The following is a 20,510-nucleotide window of genomic DNA, read 5'->3' on the forward strand; positions in this document are numbered from 1 at the left end:
TCCCTATTTACCTCAACGGGACCAGAGTCAGGCCAACACTAAGTGCTCTTGAAAATCCCACTCTGCCTGGTTGTTGGGAAGTGTGGGGAGTGATTACATGATTGGAAATGCACTCCTGCACTTCTGGAAATGACTTCTCCTCACATCATCTGCTTCATGATGTTTTGTGTTTGTTACATCCCAGTCTTTCTAGTTGCCTTGCCTTTCTCTATTTCATTTTCATCTCTTTTGTATCTGGCTTCAGGGTCTTTCCTGTGTATTTTTCTGTTTTTTCGATCACTGGCCTTTCTTTTTCTTACCTGCTTTTTTACTTCACATTACTTTAATACAACGCATTTCGTTCTTGTTAATTTGCAGTCTGACCTTTTGCCTTTCATGGCTAAGCATCCACATCAGCTTTAGTACCTTATCTTGTGCATGCAAGGCCTGAGTTGAGTGGCTTTCAGTGAATCATGGGCCATACACCTTAGATCTCAGCTGTTCTGCTTCCATTAATATCTTCCCCAATTGTCAACAGGGAGATGTCGGGCTACCTGGCCCTGCAGGTCCCCCACCATCCACTGGGATACTAGAGTTCATGGGATTTCCAAAAGGGAAACCAGGAGCAAAGGTTTGTAAACACAACTCTACTGGAAACAATGCTGAATTATTGCTTTTCTTGATGCTTAGACTGAGTGAAGCAGTTAGACAATCCTGGGGCTATTCAAATCCTGCATGGATTGGTTCCTGATGGTGTTTGCAGACTGAACCCTGTGACTTGGTTTGTGAGAGGATAAGAAATGAACTAGTCCCTACAGATTCACTCGGAGGGTCAAAATAGGGCAGCGAGGGGGGAACATTTCCCTCTTCTTCCCATACATGGGTTTTCTCTCTCACTTTAGCCATCTCCAACCCCAGCAAGCCTCGGGGATCCTGAAGAAAGATTCTTCAAACTGAAATAATTCTCTGTGTAAAGGAATACCTTTGTATCAGAATAAGCAACAGCCCATTTTCCAAACACTGCGCCTGATTTGTTGCTCATTAAAGTGAATGGAGATACTCCCAGTGACTTCAGTGGACATGGGTGCAGGCCCAGCTTTGGCAATATTTGTTGCATCTTTTTCAGTAATTGGCTACATTTGCTCAGAGTTGAGACACCTGTTGTGGGAAACATACTATTTAATTTCTGTTCCCTTGGGAAAGGCAAACATTAGCAACTTGTCTTGCCCTCCTGTGATTGTTTTGGATTGTAAAACATGGGTTGTTTGCCTGGAGTAAAAATGAAATTTGGTGATTATATCTCAGGGTTTTTTTTGTTTTAAAGCCACCCATTACACAGTCCAAGCTAGCTGTGCTGTATGATTCTGCAGCTCTATGAATGGTTAACTGAGCTAGGATCTAGTTTTTTCAGGTGAAGAAGGACTGATCAATACTTTTCTGCACTACTTTTTAAACTGCCTTAAATCCTTTTGAACTGAAATCTCCGGATGCTTGGCTCAGTTCATTATGGTGGATGAGAGAATCCAAGTCCCCGAGAAAGAGGAGTCTTAAGCCTACCTAAGTTATAAAGCTAAAAAAGTGAATGCACAAAATAAAGAGCTGTCACTCATTTCTGCTGGATCTGTGAACTGCGAAACCACATTAGCCCTAGCAGAAAACCTAATCCTCTCAAAAAAATAAATAAGGAAGAGTGAAGCTGTAGCTTTTTTGTTGTTGTTATGCCGCACGTTGGTCGAAAACAATCAGATTCATGTGCTTGATTCTCCTATCCCAGCCAATTATTGAGATATCTGTTTAGCTCATCGGTATTTCTACAAATATAATAAGGATCTGGGATAAATCCTGCAGTCCTTACTCCAGCTCAACTTCCAAGGACTGAGTGACGGCTGCAGTTTTTGGGCCCTGGATAGTCTCATTTGGGGCCTGAGTCTAATCTCAGTTCTAACTGTATGTCGGGAGAAACACCCTGTACTCGGTGTGAGTACACTGGTGTAAGCTCAGACCCAGGCCTTCCTGTTGGATTTCTCTGTCTCACTGTCTGTAGTGTGATGGTAAGTATAATTGTGAAGATGTGTGTTTGTAAGGCTTGATCCTGCCCAAGCTGATTACCTCCCAGGAGGTGCTGAACACACTCAACTGCTATCAACTTCCATGATAAATGAGGGTGCTGAGCACTTTGCAGCATTGGCTGTTTGGCTTCGAGTTTCCCTTCCAGCTATGGGCCTCCATCTTATGAAATCATTTGACTGAGGGTGCACTGGGTGACTGTAAAAGGTCCATCTCAATATGCACTTTCAGTGAGCGGGACAAGCCTCTTTTTTTCACCTCATCCCTTTTATGACTCACTCACAGTGTCTATCCTTTCCTTGTTGGCAGGGTGAGCCAGGCCCTAAAGGATTCCCCGGGATTGGAGGATTACCTGGCCCTCTGGTAAGGCTATTTTTTTAAAAATATTCAATATTAATAGGCGCTGCATGCCTCAGTGCATTTGAAAATCCCACTGGGTGCCGATTTCTAACTTTAGGCCCCTCCAAGCCTTTGAAAATCTGCTGTAAGGCCTGCGGGTTTTGTCCCTCAAGTGGAAATGTATCTGGGGGCTCTTTCTTACACAGATATTGAGACAGTGGTGCTGCTGTGCAACAGATATTACAGTCACTGAAATGCTTTAATTTTGTACACTTGATCTGCAATTTGCAGAGACTCTGAAGATAAAGTCATCACAATCCTTCACATGGCCACTAGATGGCACCATATCTTAACGTTCCTTTGCTGTTGCAATACACTAAAAATGCTAGAAAATTTGTACTTCAGGCAACTGTTATTCTAAACACAGTGGTTTTTATTAGGCTTCTTAGACACAGGGCTTAAATTCAGCTGGAGCCATCCGGAGTGGAGTTCTGGTAAATATTTTCAAACCCGTGGGCACCTCAGCACATCCCATGGGGCAGAAGCCCTGAGACCCCCTGCCCCACAGCTGTTGCTCAGAGTCCCGAATGAGGAAGGGTATGGGGGGCTCCAGGAAATAGTCTCTGAGAATTTAAGCCCTGCTTGGACATACTCCATTCCTCTCGTTAAGGGAGAGTTTGTGTGTGTGTGTACCTCGAGTAGTCCTGTCTGAGTCAATGGGACTGCTCCTGTGTGTAAATTAAAGCATGTGAGAAAGTGTCTGCAGGATTGAAGCCTGAGAAGTTCTTAGCCACTGAAACTCTCACTGAAATCAAGACTTGGCACATCCCTGGATTTGATCCCTATTGGGTTTTTTTTCCTTTGGGGGGGGGGGGGGGGAAGAGAAGAGAAGAGGAGTCCTTAAACCTGTTTTCAAATGTTGAATGTGAAACTGCTGTGTCAGTTTCCTTTTACACTATAAACGGACAAATGGGCTCTCTGATTCCTGTACTGGACTGTTATGTGTCAAATTTCTTTTTACATCTAAGAAATAGATTTGAATCTACTTTTTAATGGTGAATGTGGTACCAAATTGCAGTCAGAAGGTTCTGCTGTTATAGTTTATAGAGTTGACTTTTTTCTATTAAGAGAGGCAGTATAGTCCAATGCATAGTTTGCTAGATTGGAAGTTTGGAGACAAATTCAGTTCCCAATTTTGCCACTGATTTGTGTGATTTTGTGACCTTTAAATTCTCTATGCCTTAGTCTCCTTATCTGTAATTAGAGTTAATGATATTTACCCAGGTTCCTAAAGTGCGTTGAGATTCACAAAGTAGAAGTGCTGGGTAAATGTCAAGTAACATGTTATGATTCATTAAATTATTGTATTGCTGTAATTTCTGTTCGTGGAATTATTGATGCAGTATCACTGCAAACTTCTTCTCCTTGAGTGAGTCGGTGGGCAGCATTTAACATGGCACTCAGATGATTGCTAATGATCTTCTCCTGGCACAGGAATCAGGGAGTAGAAGATTCACCATGGACTCACAGTGCTTCCATTGTCCCTTTAAGGTTATACATAGAACTGGTCTGAAAAACTTCAACAGAACAATTCTCCATTGGAGAATGCAGTTTTGTCTAAAATGCTTCATGGAATTGTGTCGATTTACCTGAAATTCCATTTTGGGGGGGAGAGTTCTGACAATCTCAAAACATCCTGCTTCGACATTTAAAAAACAAAACATTTTGTTTTTTCCCTCTCTCTGTTTCAGAATGTATTTCTGTTGTTAAAAAAGTCAAACTATTGTGATTGATCCAAAATTAAGCAATTTTGCAGAGAATTTTGACATTTTTTTAGGTTTTGTTCCTAAATGGAAAAATAATCAAATTTCAAGCTATCTAAATCCTCCTGTGACAGAGCTTTGGGCAACACTGCTGAACCAGCCCTCTGGTCCCTGCAACTCTAATTAATTATTTCAGAGCAAACCTCATTAAGAAGAGCTAATTGACGGGCTGAAGAGAACTAAGAGACTAATTAGACCACGAGGCAGATCATACAAAAGGCACAGGAAGGAAGTAGGATGGGAGGAAGCAGAGAGTGGGGGAGAGTGATTATTCTTCCTTGCTTGCCTCTGGAGCTGAGGGCTCCCTAGGTCAATAGGTGTAAGGCTGTCTAGTGTACAAAGGTTGGGGAAAACTATTGTAAATAAACTGCACAGTGTGTTTTACCAGAAAAAGGTCTCTGAGCTGTTTGTGGACTTGAGAAGAGGCAGGAGCGAGCAGGGCCATACTACATCTCCACAAAATGGAATTTCTGTTTTCCATCCAGGTCTAATTATAAGGGAAGGGGGCCCAGGTGGCATCAGGGTGACTCCTTGTCAACCAGGGTGCTTGCACATACTGCCAGCGGTCTGCGTGGAAGGGTTTTTTTTCTGGGGTTAGGAGGCCCAGTAGAATGTCAACCTAACCTTGCTTCTCTTGTGTATGTTTGTAGAGAGTTGATACACTCACCTCACCTTGGGGCCACATGGCATTTGTCTCCAGATAGATTTGGGAGTTAACATATGTGACTTTGGCTTTTTCCCACAGGGCTTTGGGGGTATCGGAGAAAAAGGAGAAAAGGGGATCCCTGGCTTACCAGGTGGCAGGGTAGGTAACTTTACTGTGGCCTTAAATCCCTGTTCTTGACAGGAGAGGTACAGACTGGAATTTTCAACTTGTTTGTAAAGTCTCTTTATTTGTATTATCATAGTGCCTGGGAGCCCTAGTCCTGGACCAGGCCCCCACTGTGCGAGGCACTGTGCAAACACAGAACAAAAAGATGGTATCTGCCCCAAAGAGCTTACAATCTAAGTGTCAGACACAAGACAACAGATGGGTACAGACAGATAAGTCAGGGGGTTCAAGGAAACAGTGAGACAATATTGATCAGTCTAATAAGCAGTGGTCACCAACAGCCTGACTGTTGTCATGTTTTTCCACAAGTGTCACACAGCAAAGGAGAATTTGGAGGAGGGATTTGGAGGAGGAAGGTGAGGTAGGTATTGTGAGTGTTACGAGGAGCACCTCCCAAACATGGGAGAAAGCATGAAGGTGCTTGTTTGAAAACATAACAGATGAACAATGGAGGCTGGTGACACAGGCTGATCAAAGACAAGAGTTGACATCTAGACAGCAAATGAGAGATGGTTGGTAGGGTGGGGATAGGCTATGAAGAGCCTTGGAAGTGACAAGTAGCTTATGCTAGATGCGGTAAAGAAGGGGGGCCAGTGGAGGAATGCAAAGAGAGGGATGGCGTGGCCCAGGTGACAGGCTGGTAAAATTACCTTTGCAGCAGCATTCCGAACGGACGTGAGCAGATACTGCTACGTGGCCATTCTTATTCTTTAGTCCCGCCTGTTTTCAACCCATTGCAAACCCCATTCCCCTACTTTGCATATCTGCTTATTTATACTTCCAAATGTACATTCTGCTTGACTCTTGAGAACGTGCTCAATCCTCACAAATTCCATCACCAGAGCTTTCATCCATGCTGTAGTCATCTGGGACTGTAACTACAGCAGTCTCCTCCTTGGCCTTACAAATGACAGACCTTTGAGATCAATTCACAAGCAGAAGAAAAGGGCAACTGATATTCACAATGAACAGCCCTGTGACCTCCAGTGCTGAGCACCTTCTGTGGGGTTTTGCATCCTCCGTTTCAATGGAAGTTAGTAAGAGTTGAGGGGACTCTGCTGGCAGGATAAGGCCCTTTGGGTTCCTTTTCTCATCTGGTCAAGTTTTGGTGCCTTTACTCCATAGATGTGACCACAGCAGTAGCTCCAAACATAAGAAATGTCATGAGAAAGAAAAATCAACATGCCTCCTTTCTCTTTGATTTTAAATTTTAACAATCCCACATTCCTGTTTTCACCAATACCCATTGTTTTTCTTCTCCTAAGAACATAAGCACCAACACATTGTATATTTGTAGTCCCTCTCATACAGGACTCTTTACTCGCTAGCCTTCTTTTGTGCAGGCATTGATATTTGAACCCATAGGTTTTTTGCACCTGCAGTTTAGGTCACTTGGATTTGCACCCTGCCATGGATTTAAAAACTGGCTAACTGATAGGTCTCAAAATCTGATCTCCGCATATCAGTCTGTTGGAGATGTGGTTAGCCCCCCGGGCAAGGCACAAACTTAACTCTTCTGGGGTAGCAAGAGTCCAAACTAATAAGTTCCAACAAACAAAAGGTTCTTCTGCCTTTTGGGGCTTCTGTTTAGCCTGCTCTCTGGGCCCTGTTCCCAGCACCTTTCTGGACTACCTTTAAGAGTCTTTCAGACTCTGGTATAGAGCACTTGGCCCCCAGGCTGATTCCCCTGGTGTACCATTCGCGGACCCTGACTCAGAGCCTTCCACAAGAGCCTGTCCTTTCTCCATGGTTCCTCTCCACATGGCTCTCCTTATTCCCACTCTCTCAGGCTGGGAAGCAGCTAATTAATTATGGCACAGGTGTGGTTGGCTTTCTCTCCCCTTAAAGGGGCCAATTACCTGTGACCATGTCCCTTAGTCTGAGAAGTGCTGTTGGTTTGAGAATATATATCTCAAACATGGTACCTGCCAAGAGGACCTGCCCACTTCCCGCCAGGTGACACTCACACAGCCATCCTTCAGACTGCCATGAACAGCCTGCAGAGATGTGCTTTTCACATACAACATGAAGACCAAAAGGATTCTTCTGCTTTTTGTCCTTCAAAAGTTTGAAATTATTTTTCAAGATAAAAATGATCCATCTATTAGTTTTATAATGTGAAACTCGACACCAAGGGTTCAGTAAGTTGAGAAACCAGGACTGATTTTGTTTATAAGCACTTCAACTGTGCTAAATATGACAATGGTTACACAAGATGAGACAGCTTTTGGCCTTTATACGATTGAATTCTTCTAGAAATGGCTTTTGATACTCAAGTTATTTAGGGTGAAATCCTGACCCTATTAAAGCCCAATGGTGGTTTTCCATTAACTTCAGTGGGGCCAGGCTTTCACCTTTAGATGTTAAGTTCTTAGGAGCAGGATTCACATATTTGTGTGTGTTCATAAAGTACCTAGCATATTGTGACCTAAACCTGATTGTGACTTTTGAGTATGAAAGAAAGATAATGGTTAAATAACACGTATTTTTCTGTTTTAGGGATTTCTGGGATTGGATGGATCTGATGGGTTTCCAGGGAGAAAGGTACCAGGCTTGTTTAATTTTGGAAATACTTTTAACGTCTCAAGAAGTCATCTGAGCACCTAGGGTCTTCTCCTATTATCCCATCCCCTGTCCTCCTTAATGGGCTCCACATCAATGTCCCTTTCTGGGACATTGAGAGTTGGCCAGAAGAATGTCTAAAAACCAATGTAAGATTTTCTCTCCCTAACCATTTTCCCCACCGGAGGCTTAGAAAGTAACCACCACAGAGATTTGAAACTGTACACTCCCTCCCAGTTTAACCAACTCTCTCACTTTTCTTCTGTCAGGGCCATCAGTTACAGAGTGTCCTGCACCCTGGTGCAAATGGTCAGTGCATTAACTATCTGAAAGGCTGTGAAGGCCCTGGCACCCTCAGTTGTACCAGTGCAATGTGGTCACAGAACAGCTATCATAGCCATTTTTCACCAGCTTATATGCAGGCATTGAACACTAAGATGTTGGCAGGTCCTTGGGGCACGGAGGGTTAGGTTGGATCCTCACTGCTTTCTTGTCTAGTCCTGTTTTCACGGTTACTGTATGTGAGAGTATTTCCCAGTGTACTTTAAAGTGAATGGTCATGAGACAGAAATGAGTCTTGAGAAGCGGGATTCTGAACCATGCTGTTTATGAGCTGGTCTGTGGCTATCCAGGAATTCAGGATCACAGGCTGGGATAGAACCCAACAGACTTTTCTCTATGAGAATTCCCTTTAAATGCCGCCACAGCTTGGCTTATGACCTACATTGGAGCAGGATTTGATAGTCATTCCAGTAGAGGGCAGCAGGGAATTTTGGTGGCTCTGTATCAGCAGCAGACTCCTCTGAACCATATACAGTCTTACCACACACTACTGGGAAATGGGTAGTCAGTGAGATAAGACTTTAAACTTACCTGGTTTAGTGCAAGTGACTTGGGGGAGAAGAGGAGGCAGGAGAGAGAAATTACATACTGGGCACGGTTTGCCGAATGTCCTCTCCCTCACCAACGGTCACAGAAATTCTGTCAGAGCCCTGAGGATGACATCCTGATTTTCCCTACTTCCCTACATTCCACCCCATCACCGCCCCCACCCTTCTAGCTGAGTAGGCCAAGAAAAGTGTCTTTTTGGAACTATGTTTCTCAGTAAGAGGGCCATTGAGACCGTGCCACTGCAAACTTTTTCTTCCCACGGGCCATTCTTACTACTCCTGCAGACCGCCTGCAGGACGAGATACTGGGATTAAGATTCAAACAGAGGTATTGGAGAGCACTAAAACGAGTCCTCCATGGGCCCTCCCTTCTTGTTTCATAAGCTAATGTTGTTGTGTTTGTTTTACAGGGTCAGTTTGGTCTCCCTGGTTTTCCTGGGCTGGATGGAGTGCAAGGAATGAAGGTAACTTCTCCAATGGGAGCATTAAAGCACTGCTCCTATTACAGAATTTGTCATTACTCCAGTCAAATCTCTTTCTTTCTTCTGTATCATTGTGATGTTTTCTTTAATGTCACTTCTCCATCTGTTTCATTGTCAGGGTACTAAATTGGTGGTTATGGTTTTCTGGTGAACCCTCATATTTTAATTGCCTTATCTGAGTTGTCCTGATAATACTATGTTTTGTGTGTGATAGCTGTATGCTTCCTAGCTGGAGAGAAATGGAAGTACAATCCCTTCCATATCCTTCAGTCTACCCCAGTGAATCTTCGCTATAGAAGGAGTAGAGATACTGGTCTACTCTCAGAGCACTATTGCTGGAAGAGACAACAAAACAACATTTCATCAGCAGACACCATCAGGGCATTAGTGATGAGATGCAGGGTGACATTGCCAACTCTTGATTATTTTAGTTGGATGAAGTCACGTATGGCTGGAGGCTGGCATGCCGCACAAAGCTCAAGTTACTAAACTTCAGGGCTAAAGGGCCTGTAGATAATGACGGGTATGGGTGACTGAGATCCGCATGTATTAACAACCACTCACCTGGTCTTTTGCCAAGGGGTTGTACAGAACAGGGTGAGCAGGGATGTGAACCTGACATTGGTCCATATGTTGGCTTGATAAATGATGTTTTGTGAACACGGTACAAGGCTGCCAGTGCTCTCTCCGGAGCTAGCAAAATGCGGGCTGGTAAGGGATAAAAGGACCTTTCTGTGGACAGCCATTAGTTTCATCATACAAGTGGTGTATAGGTCATGCATGCAGAGATCATTAGGAAGAACAGAAGAGCAAAGGGAATAATTCATTAAAACAAGGAACTCTTGTTACATCAGGGAACTACTATTAACTTTGCCACTAAAGCAGATCCTTGCATAGTAACAGGCACTCTTTCTTCCCTGCTTTCTGGTTTTTAAAGAACTTGAAAACAATATGAATCTGTTTAAATTTACAGGGTGAATTAGGTGAAATGGGTCCTCCAGGCCCTCTTATTTCTCTCGATAGAGAAGACGAACTCGTCTCAGGTAACTCCTTAGATTTTGTTTTGCAAAGTAATTTTAAATGCACCTATTTTAATCCAAGTTATGTGCTTCTTATTCTTTTATGTTAATACACATTTTCTTATTCACTCACCAGCACTGTTCAGTGGGCCAAATTCATCCCTGTTGTAATTACATTGACTTAGTGATACGTTTGCATATATCTGCAACTCTCCCAATTAAATGCAATGCTATGTGAATACAGGCGGAGTGATATGTTTAGAGCATCAGTGATTGACTGTGTTAGCATGGTCCTGTGTATCTGGAGCTCAGAAAAATATATACCAAGCCTAGGGCTTATTTCAGTGTAGCAATGCTATTAAGAGAAAACTCCTCCTTTTCCCTCTTGCAAATAAATAAGTTGAATGCCTCTTTAGTATTCCAACTCACTCGCTGTTGCTAGATGTTATTGAAGAGAATAGTGTAGTAAATTCCAGGGCTGAATTAGGCATGGGGGAGAACAACATCTGCAGCTCCATTGGTGAGGGCAGAAATAACACAGGCTAGCTTCTGTATATAGTGGTTTGGGGCATAAGATGATCACTACCTGGGGACAGGGAGAAATTTCTGCCTGTGTTATTGTATTGGATGAATAGGTACATTAAAAAGGGGCCTGCACCTTTTACTAGCACAGAGCAATGGCCAATGTGGGAGACAGGGGAGCGGACTACATGTACTCTTTCTGCAGGGTCATTTTTAAATTTTTCTCCTTTTAATATTTTTGTCCAATAGGTTTGCCAGGAGATCCCGGGATTCCAGGGACTCCAGGCCCTCGAGGAGATGAAGGGATTGTTGGTTTACCAGGCCTTCCTGGCACCCGAGGTCTCTCAGCTCTTGTTCGAGGTAAAACATTTGCTAATATGAGTTCAGAGTAAGATGTTAGCATGCTGTTTGTCCACATGTTTGCTTATGTATCGACACAATGAATTGATCAGCTGTTGATTCGCTTATTAACGGAGGTGCTGAAATCCCCACTTCAGGCATTGCAGCATGCATAACTTCACTTAAGCAGCCTTGGTGATACACTCTGCCAAGCGCAATAGCTAGAACATTGTAACCTGTGTGAGGAACAGTATTTTATATGAAAACAATTTAATTCAGAGATAGAGACAGATAACCTGGGAGAACCAATATCTAGCCTTTTTCTCATTTGCCATGCAAGACACACAGGGTTTGATTTGATACCCTCTGAAGTCATTGACATTGACTTAAGCAGGAGCAGGATCAAGCCCATAGCAATTAGGGCATATCTTAGTGCATTTGCTGTGAATATGCAACACAGCTGTGTTCGTGGCCTTTCTGTGTTTGTGAGTGCCCTGGCGAATGAGTTTGCTGGCAGTTTTGTTCACAGAAATGGAGAACTCTAAATAAATACTAGAAAATCTATTAAAAATGACTTTTGAGTGTAAATACTCACCCTGGAAACCGAAACTAAGAGATGGATGAGCTAATCATGGTACCAAAACAATCTGGTGTGTCCAGTTAAAAGTAATCAATATAACCTGAATTTCACACATTGAACACTTGCCCTCAAATGATCTACAGATTGAGAATTATTTGTCAAATTATTTTGCTCCATGGACAATTTGCAAATAGGAAAAAAAGTCTATATTTGTCAAATTATCCACTATACATTATTCACTCAGTAACAGTAATATAGCTTTTATATTGTGCTTCACATTTTCAGAATATATCATTAGCTTGCTTAATTATTTATGCTCACTAACCAAAGTGACTTAACTGAGGCTCTGCACTAATGCAGTATTTTCGCTGGCCTAGGCAGCTGCCTTTTATAATAGTAAAAAAAAAGTGTGACTCTCAAAGATGGCTATTATTAATAGTCTTCCCTTTATGTACAATGATAAGACTTCCTGCATGAACATAATATCAGCCCAATGTGCAATGGTAATCTTCATAAAATGAAAAATATCTGGATCCACATGCTGCTGGAGAGTTGGCTAACTACATAGTATATGCCTGTGTTCTCTTTAGGGGCACCAGGTCTCATGGGATTTCCAGGTATTCCAGGTATTACTGGTGAACCAGGAGACCAAGGGAGAGCAACAATTGGATTACCAGGCACTCCAGGCATAGGTGGTTTACCGGGTATGCCAGGACCTCCAGGACTGCCTGGTCCATCACGTATGTAAACTTCTTAGACCTGCTTTTGTACAGGATTGAAATATAAACAGACCTAATAATATTTTGGAGTGCGCTCTCTCTCTCTCTCTGTCTCTCTCTCTATATATGTATATTTTTACCACTAAAAATATGCATCTGTCTATATTAAGTACTTATATGGCCCCTCATGAGCACTATATGTGAGTGCTCACAATCTGTAATGTATTTATCCTCATAACACCCTGGGAGGTAGGGAAGTGCTACTATGCCCATTTTACAGGTGAGGAACTGAGACAGAGAGAGACTAAGTAACTTGCCCATGGTCACGCTGGAAATCTGTGCCAGAGCGAGGAGTTGAATCTGGGATTCCCAAATCCTAGGCTAGCGCCCTAATCACTGGCCCAAGAAACAGAAGAAATGGGGTATCAAACCTGGGGCCTCATACATGCAAGGCATGTGCTCTAGCACTAAGCTACATGCCTCAGTTACATGAAGAGCACATACTCTAGCATTGATCTACGTTCCCCATGTACAGTAAAACACCAGCTCTGTGTACTCAGTTTGGATTATTTCATTGTAATCAGACTAACCAGGATGGGCAGGGATGGTGTCCCTAGCCTTTATTTGCCAGAAGCTGGGAATGGGCAACAGGGGATGGATCACTTGATGATCACCTGTTCTGTTCATTCCCTATGGGGCACCTGGCATTGGCCACTGTCGGAAGACAGGATACTGGGCTAGATGAACCTTTGATCTGACCCAGTAGGGCCGTTCTTATATTCTTATGTTTTTATATAGTGATCTTGCATTCTAGAGCACTGCCTTGTATGCTGGGTAAGGAATTTGGTGTTTTGTGCTGATGACCTGTCTTCCTTTTGATAAAGCTGAACTTTCAGGATATGAGGCTGACTTGAATAATCCAGCCAATGAAAATGTGATGGGTATTATGTGTCCCTCGGTCTGTTGACATGGTATTGTCACATAGTATTAAGTCAATGGGGAAGGCACAACCACTCCATTATCAATAATTGACTCAGTTGAATATGTAGAATTAGGCCCTTTTACTGCTGCTAAAAAGTTCATACCTTTTTACAGCAGTTTTGTTTTATTTGTTTGAATGGACGATTAGGAAGGTGTGTGCTGTTCAGTACAGGCAGTACCTCAGACCTAATGGGGTCTTTTAAAATGGCTTTACTGGATCTACTTAAAGCCAGGCCTGCCAATCACGTTAATGTCAGACGAGGCTGAATTTTGTTCTAAAACAGAGGCGGGCAAACTACGGCCCATGGGCCACATCCAGCTCTCCAAATGTTTTAATCTGGGCCTCGAGCTCCCGCCGGGAAGTGGGGACTGGGACTTCCCCCGCTCTGGCACTCCAGCTGGGGAGTGGGGTCAGGGTCTTGCCCCACTCCGCATGGCTCCCAGAAGCAGTGGCACATCCCTCCTCCAGCTCCTACGCGTAGGGGCAGCCAGGGGGCTCCGCACACTGCCCCCACCCCAAGTGCCGCCCTCGCGGCTCCCATTGGCCAGGAACCACAGCCAATGGGAGTTGCAGGGGCGGCGCCTACAGACAGGGCAGCGGGCAGAGTCATCTGACCGCGCCTCTGTGTAGGAACTGGAGGGAGAACATGCTGCTGTTTCTGGGAACTGCTTGAGGTAAGCGCCGCCCAGAGTCTGTCCCCTTACCCCCTCCCCTGCCCCAACCCCATGCCCCAGCCCTGATCCCCCTCCCGCCCTCCAAACCCCTCAATCCCAGCCTGGAGCATCCTCCTGCACCCTAACCCCCTCATCCCCAGTCTCATCCCAGAGCCTGCACCCCCTCCCGCACCCCAACCCCCAATTTTGAGAGCATTCATGGCCTGCCATACAATTTCCATACCCAGACATGGCCCTCAGACCAAAAAGTTTGTCCACCCCTATTCTAAAACCAAGTTTGTGTGGAAAGGATTTTAACCGTAGTATTTTCAAATCAATTTTCCCCTCTGTTTTCACTTTAACCCAAGTTCCACTCTCTTCTCCTACATGCAGATCAATGTAGGGAATAATCCTGCTGTGATGGAGAGGAAGTAGGGGGGAGGGAGCAGATCGTTTTCATCTCTAACTTCAGTAAGCCAATTTGCCTTCCAGTCTCTTAGTTATTTTAAAATAAAATCCTGGTCCCAGCACACTGGCAAAGTAACTGGGAGAGAGGCTGGGGAGCTCTGCAGGGGACAGGCAGCTGGGGTGGGGTGGAGAATGCAGTCCTTCACACCAGCAGCAGAGCCATTGTACAAACACTAGGTAACCCTGATAGCTCCTTTTCCCGTAGGCCTCAAGAGTGCAATGGCAGTGGAAGTGCATAGTCACAGATCCATTGATTTGCCCCCCTTTCAACTGCTCTCCCCTCCTCCTTAAAAACCCTGTGCATTGGGGTGCAGGGAGTTCCCATAAAGTATGGCTTCCCAGGGCACATAGTATACAGCCCTCTCTGTAGGGTCCCAGTATCCTGCCTTCTTGGTGCAGTGAAACCTCAGGAGTTCTACAACATCAGGTCCCAATGTGGAAATGGAGGCTGGGGGAGGCAAGGTTTGACCTGAATAATTTTCACTCTTCTCCAGAATCTCTCAGTTTCACCTTGGTTTGGTCTTGTGCCGATTGTTTAGTTTTTGAAATAAGAAGCGTACCTGGCAGACCAAGAGAAAAGGAAAACCCCAGAGTATTAATACTGTGGGCTTCTTCTGTTGGTCTCTGTGGTACCCTACCAAGCCAAAGCAAACTTAACATGGACCACATTACGATACTGGGCCACATTCTGTTCTTCATGGAACTGAAATCAGTGCAGTCGCATCCACTTATACCAGGACTCAGTATGGCTCCAGGCCATCTGCCCAAAGTAGCTGTTGTTGTGGCTGGCTAATGGAGCTGAATGAAATTTAGACTTCCCGTGCCTTTACTGATATCCTTTCCTCCCTGTGTTTCTATCTGAAGAAATCCTCAATGGAGAACCTGGGGAACCAGGAAGACCTGGACAACGGGGGCCACCAGGAGTTTTGGGACTAAAAGGGACCAAAGGTGAAATTTACCTTAACTTTCCTACCTTGCCGCTTGCATCATCATTGAAACGTGTGCAAAGTAGTGTGAAATGCAACCCAGCCAGAATGGCTTTATACTCACTTTGCTCATTTTGTACTCACCGATGACACCAAGTGCAAAGCAGTGTGCGGAGTTCAGGCAATGGAGGTCCAATTATCTGTTTCCACAGTGCTGACAAAGACTCTCTTTCACTCTGTTTTCCAGGGGATCCAGGTGATTGTGCTTGTGATGGAGGAGTCACAGGAGCTGGACCAAAAGGTGCACCAGGCCCTCTGGGTCAACCAGGAAGTCCTGGTGAACCTGGGTTTAAGGGTTCTAGTGGAGATCCTGGCAGTGTGGGTGCACAAGGGCCGCGAGGGCCTCCGGTAAGTCAGGATAGGATTTCTTCAGTCTCTGCCGGTTAAATGAAAAAGCCTTGTTCTCGAGCCTTTGGCCAAAATTGTCTAAATTGAAACCTGAAGGATTTTTTTTTTTAACGATTGTTTCTGCTTGTTTGGGTAAAAAGGCAAAAAACAATTTGTAGGAATAAGGTAAAAGCCCAGAAATGTCATCAATGCAAGGTGTTCGAGAGAGAAGGTGGGTGAGGTAATCTCTTTTATGAACCACCTCCTGTTGGTCAGAGCTCTCTATGTAAGCTCAAAAGCTGGTCTCTCTGCCACCTGAAAGTGGGCCAGTAAAAGAGATTACCTCCCTCACTGTGTCTCTCTTTTGTCCTGAGACCAGCATGCCTACAACACCACCGCATGCACCAATGCAAGGTAGTGATTCTGAGAACTCATTTGTCAGAGCAGAGACCTTTTGTCACCATAGGGCTAAACAGCTCTAGTCAAGTGGGAAGTAATGAGTATTGGGTTATGGGCTCTCTCTGGGCCAGAGGTTGGTATGGAAATGAGAAATGGATTTGGATGAAGAAAAGATAGAGTAAAATGGTGATCTCTTTACATGTTGGTGGCAGTAACAGTAAGTGCGCCTCTCTGATGCAGTTCTTCCCTAGCTGCTGCTGTAATGCCATTTTTAAGTTGAGCTTTTATTTTAAAAAAAAGAAGAGTGAGATTTTCAAAATGCTGAGCGTAGGCCATCTGTGAGGACTTTTGAAAATCCCCCTCTAAATGTTTCAGAATAGTCGTGTCAGCTTCAGTGAGCTCTATGCATTTGTTGTTAATTTATTATGTAAATATTTTATCTGTCATTAATTTTTTTCCTGCTCTTGAAGACTTTCTGTGGAGTGAAGGCCTTTCCATGCATGTTCATATATCTCTTTTTTCTCTTTCTGCCTGCAGGCTTCACCTGGTCAACCAGGTTCTCCAGGCCGTAAGGGAGAAAAAGGAGATCCATCTTTTGCAAGAGGCAGAGGTCTCCGGGGGGATCCTGGTGCAACAGGAGCCAGAGGGCCTTCTGGCATCCCAGGAACTCCTGGCAGAGATGGATTCCCAGGTTTACCAGGCCAGCTAGGTCCTCCGGTGAGTTTATACTTATGCAACAAAAATAAGAGTGCTTCAAAATTGTAATTGTAAGAAGGAACAATGATAGTAAAATGGCTGAATCGTTAGTCGCGATTAGACCTGCTTTAAGTGTCCAGAGATCTAAAGCTGTACCTTGTATTCATAAGCTGACACTCTGTGGATAGACTCTTATTTCACGTCATCCTAACAAGACAGAAATTTCATAGTTTCATGACGTTTAAGGCCAGAAGGGACCATTAGATCATCTAGACTGATCTCCTGTGTAAATTTTACTTGGATACCCCTATATTGAATCCTGTGATTTTAGTTAGACTAAAATATTTCAGTCCTAAGGAAACTAAACTGTTGTGTGCCACAGGCAGAGGACAAGAGAGACCCAAGTACCGAGGCCCCTCCAATGGCAGGGAATTAATTAGACGGATAAATGATGGTGGCAAGCACTGCTTATATATGTATAAAGGAAAGTGCAATTCACAAATCCTGGGCTTGGTTTCCCACAGCAGCAGAATCTTCTCTAACCCTTCAACCACACTGGCATGATGCCACAGCATCATTTGTGACCATCAGCATCGCACAGGCTAACAACATTCCATCAAGCTGGTGGTGTTTTGAACAAGTCAAAGCAATTAGAATAAAGGGCCCTCACACACTTCTTACTCAGAGGGTGACAAATCTAGAGCGAGAGTAATGTGCTATAAGAATTCCAGTGCTTCGTCTGGCCCAGGGTTTGGGTAAACTGCCCCAAAATCCTGACAGCTCTTGGTTGCCTTTACGAGTTAAAAGACAAAGATTTCTGTGCTCTCTTCTAAGGACTTGTCTTTGCTACAGTTTGCAATCCTCTTTTAACACATGGTAACTAATATGACCTATCATAAACTATAGCGGAGAGAAGGAACAGAAATGCATTTAATAATAGTCCTCTTCAATCGGCCAGTTAAGGGTTGTGTACACTACAGACTGCAATAATGTTTTCACAGGTCAGCTAACACAACAGTAAGCTCTAGGGCACATGAGCTCTAAGTTGACTTATTAAGTCAATTTCTTAGTCTTCAAAATCTTTCAGGCACTGCTCCCATGGGAGAATGAGTGGAGCCAGAGAGTTAAGATTGCAAAGCAGGAGTCATATATGAGTTGGAATTTGAAGTGCCCAGCTGGATGATTACTGTAATATTTACACTTAGTGCAGCTGAGCAGTGTTAAGCAGGACACTTTGTTAAGGAAAATCTATTCCAAAGGCTCTTGCCGTCTGAACAGGAATTTCTCTCTCCTTCAAGATTAATAATAGCCCCTCAACACATCTCTGATTACACAATCATAAGATAGATAAATAGGTAAGGATAGATAGATAGATAGATAGGTAAAGTCTGAGAGAGAGAGAGAATTCTCAAGCGACAGGCACTACTTTCGTTTTAAGATTTGTTCTTTTTAAAAACAAAAGATACTATCTACCAAATTTTAAGAGTCGTATACTAAAACAGAAAAAGCTGACCGTGAACGTTTTAAGCAGAAAGATACAGGCAAACGTGTAATATTTATATTTTGGCAAATATAATGTATTATGCAGTGGTTTAAGTAGATTTTCCTGCATCTGAAAAGATTGTGAGCATTAAATTGAAAAGATTTCCATATACTTTATCCATAGAATCATAGAATATCAGGGTTGGAAGGGACCTCAGGAGGTCATCTAGTCCAATCCCTTGCTCAAAGCAGGACCGATCTCCAATTAAATCATCCCAGCCAGGGCTTTGTCAAGCCTGACCTTAAAAACTTCTAAGGAAGGAGATTCCACCACCTCCTTAGGTAACGCATTCCAGTGTTTCACCACCCTCCTAGTGAAAAAGTTTTTCCTAATATCCAACCTAAATCTTCCCCACTGCAACTTGAGACCATTACTCCTTGTTCTGTCATCTGCTACCACTGAGAACAGTCTAGAGCCATCCTCTTTGGAACCCCCTTTCTGGTAGTTGAAAATAGCTATCAAATCCCCCCTCATTCTTCTCTTCTGCAGACTAAACATCCCCAGTTCCCTCAGCCTCTCCTCATAACTCATGTCTTCCAGTCCCCTAATCATTTTTGTTGCCCTCCACTGGACTCTTTCCAATTTTTCCACATCCTTCTTATAGTGTGGGGCCCAAAACTGGACACAGTACTCCAGATGAGGCCTCACCAGTGTCGAATAGAGGGGAACGACCACGTCCCTCGATCTGCTGGCAATGCCCCACTTATACATCCCAAAATGCCATTGGCCTTCTTGGCAACAAGGGCACACTGTTGACTCATATCCAGCGTCTCATCCACTGTAACCCCTAGGTCCTTTTCTGCAGAACTGCTGCCGAGCCATTCGGTCCCTAGTCTGTATCCGTGCATTGGATTCTTCCGTCCTAAGTGCAGGACTCTGCACTTGTCCTTGTTGAACCTCATCAGATTTCTTTTGGCCCAATCCTCCAATTTGTCTAGGTCCCTCTGTATCCTATCCCTACCCTCCAGCGTATCTACCTCTCCTCCCAGTTTAGTGTCATCTGCAAATTTGCTGAGGGTGCAATCCACGCCATCCTCCAGATCGTTTGTGAAAATATTGAACAAAACCGGCCCCAGGACCGACCCTTGGGGCACTCCACTTGACACCGGCTGCCAACTAGACATGGAGCCATTGATCACTACCCGTTGAGCCCGACAATCTAGCCAACTTTCTACCCACTTTATAGTCCAATCCACCCACATAATCCAACACATTTGAAACTTGCTGCTAAGAATTTAGGCTGGAGCCTTCTCCACTAGCATCACAGTGTCAAATAGAATCACTTAGAGCAGCACAAAACCCAACAACATTTTGGTACACTTGTCAAAACTGTGGCAATGTGCAATTTTTCCAGGTTCTCTTGGTTCTCAGCTGTAACTGTCTTTGCTATATGTAGGGTGATGGTGGACTAGGCTTTCCAGGCGAAAAAGGCCTGCCAGGATTACCTGGCTCCAAGGGCCGGCGTGGGGAGAGCGGTCTTCCTGGCATTGGTTTCCCAGGTCCTAGTGGAGTTCGCGGCCCTCCAGGTGACCCAGGAATGGATGGTTTTCCAGGACAACCAGGTCTTCCAGGTCCTCCAGGTAGGCTTGTTAGGGACTTCTGTCATTTTGAAAAGCTGCAATGCCCCTAAAAACCAGCCAACCAAAGAAATATTCCACTTCATAATGGGATCCTAGTATTTTCAAAGCAGTAAACTAGATGTCTATTTTTAAATTATTTGTGGATAGTCTATAGGCAGGTCAGACCTGATCCTGCAGTCCTCACTCACCCACATAATCCTGCTGAAATCAATGAGATTACTTACAAGAGTGTGGACTACTCATGCCAGTAAGGGGTGCAGGATGGGGCTACTGACAATAGCTAATTTTATAGCTAGTAGCAAACCTAAGGTGATTTTCTGCTAGGGAAGTGGTTAAGATGAAAAAGCTTTAGATAAAGAAAGGCATAAAAATTAGAGCTACATATAATAAAATATGTGCAAGACTCAGTGACTGGGATCTTTTCATGGTAACCAAACACCGGGATCAGCTTTGACTGATTTCACTAGGTCCTGCCTATATTTAGCTGGTGGTACGTTACTAATGAGTGTGTTGCAAGTTCCACTCTGTGCCAATTTACAGAAGATATGAGTTGCTAGACCCTGGCTACAGAGCTCTTTAGCTCAAGCTGAAGAAGTTGATGCTTTTAGCTCTGGCAGTTCCCCGGTTCAGTCCCTGCTGAGTCAGCCAAAATAGCAGACATGACACGTGCAGCTTGAGAACGGTTGCAGGGCAGATGTAGTATTCGTTTGATAGAGTTGATAT

At 44.0% G+C, this 20,510-nt stretch overlaps 1 protein-coding gene across 3 annotated transcripts in view; it reads left to right on the forward strand.

The window, feature by feature from the left end:
- The window catches only part of COL4A6 (collagen type IV alpha 6 chain), a 192,053-nt gene that overhangs the window by 133,402 nt on the left and 38,141 nt on the right, over window positions 1–20,510 (forward strand). For all 3 annotated transcript variants that reach the window (XM_073361233.1, XM_073361232.1, XM_073361234.1), the window contains exons 13-24: window positions 518–610; window positions 2,356–2,409; window positions 4,954–5,013; window positions 7,540–7,584; window positions 8,903–8,956; window positions 9,948–10,017; window positions 10,765–10,875; window positions 12,025–12,174; window positions 15,121–15,204; window positions 15,430–15,590; window positions 16,506–16,685; window positions 19,604–19,787. In XM_073361233.1, the coding sequence (XP_073217334.1) occupies window positions 518–610; window positions 2,356–2,409; window positions 4,954–5,013; window positions 7,540–7,584; window positions 8,903–8,956; window positions 9,948–10,017; window positions 10,765–10,875; window positions 12,025–12,174; window positions 15,121–15,204; window positions 15,430–15,590; window positions 16,506–16,685; window positions 19,604–19,787 (1,246 nt within the window). The remainder of the gene's footprint in view (window positions 1–517; window positions 611–2,355; window positions 2,410–4,953; window positions 5,014–7,539; window positions 7,585–8,902; window positions 8,957–9,947; window positions 10,018–10,764; window positions 10,876–12,024; window positions 12,175–15,120; window positions 15,205–15,429; window positions 15,591–16,505; window positions 16,686–19,603; window positions 19,788–20,510) is intronic.

This window comes from Lepidochelys kempii, chromosome 9, assembly GCF_965140265.1.
Source record: "Lepidochelys kempii isolate rLepKem1 chromosome 9, rLepKem1.hap2, whole genome shotgun sequence".
In the NCBI taxonomy this organism is placed as follows: domain Eukaryota; kingdom Metazoa; phylum Chordata; order Testudines; family Cheloniidae; genus Lepidochelys; species Lepidochelys kempii.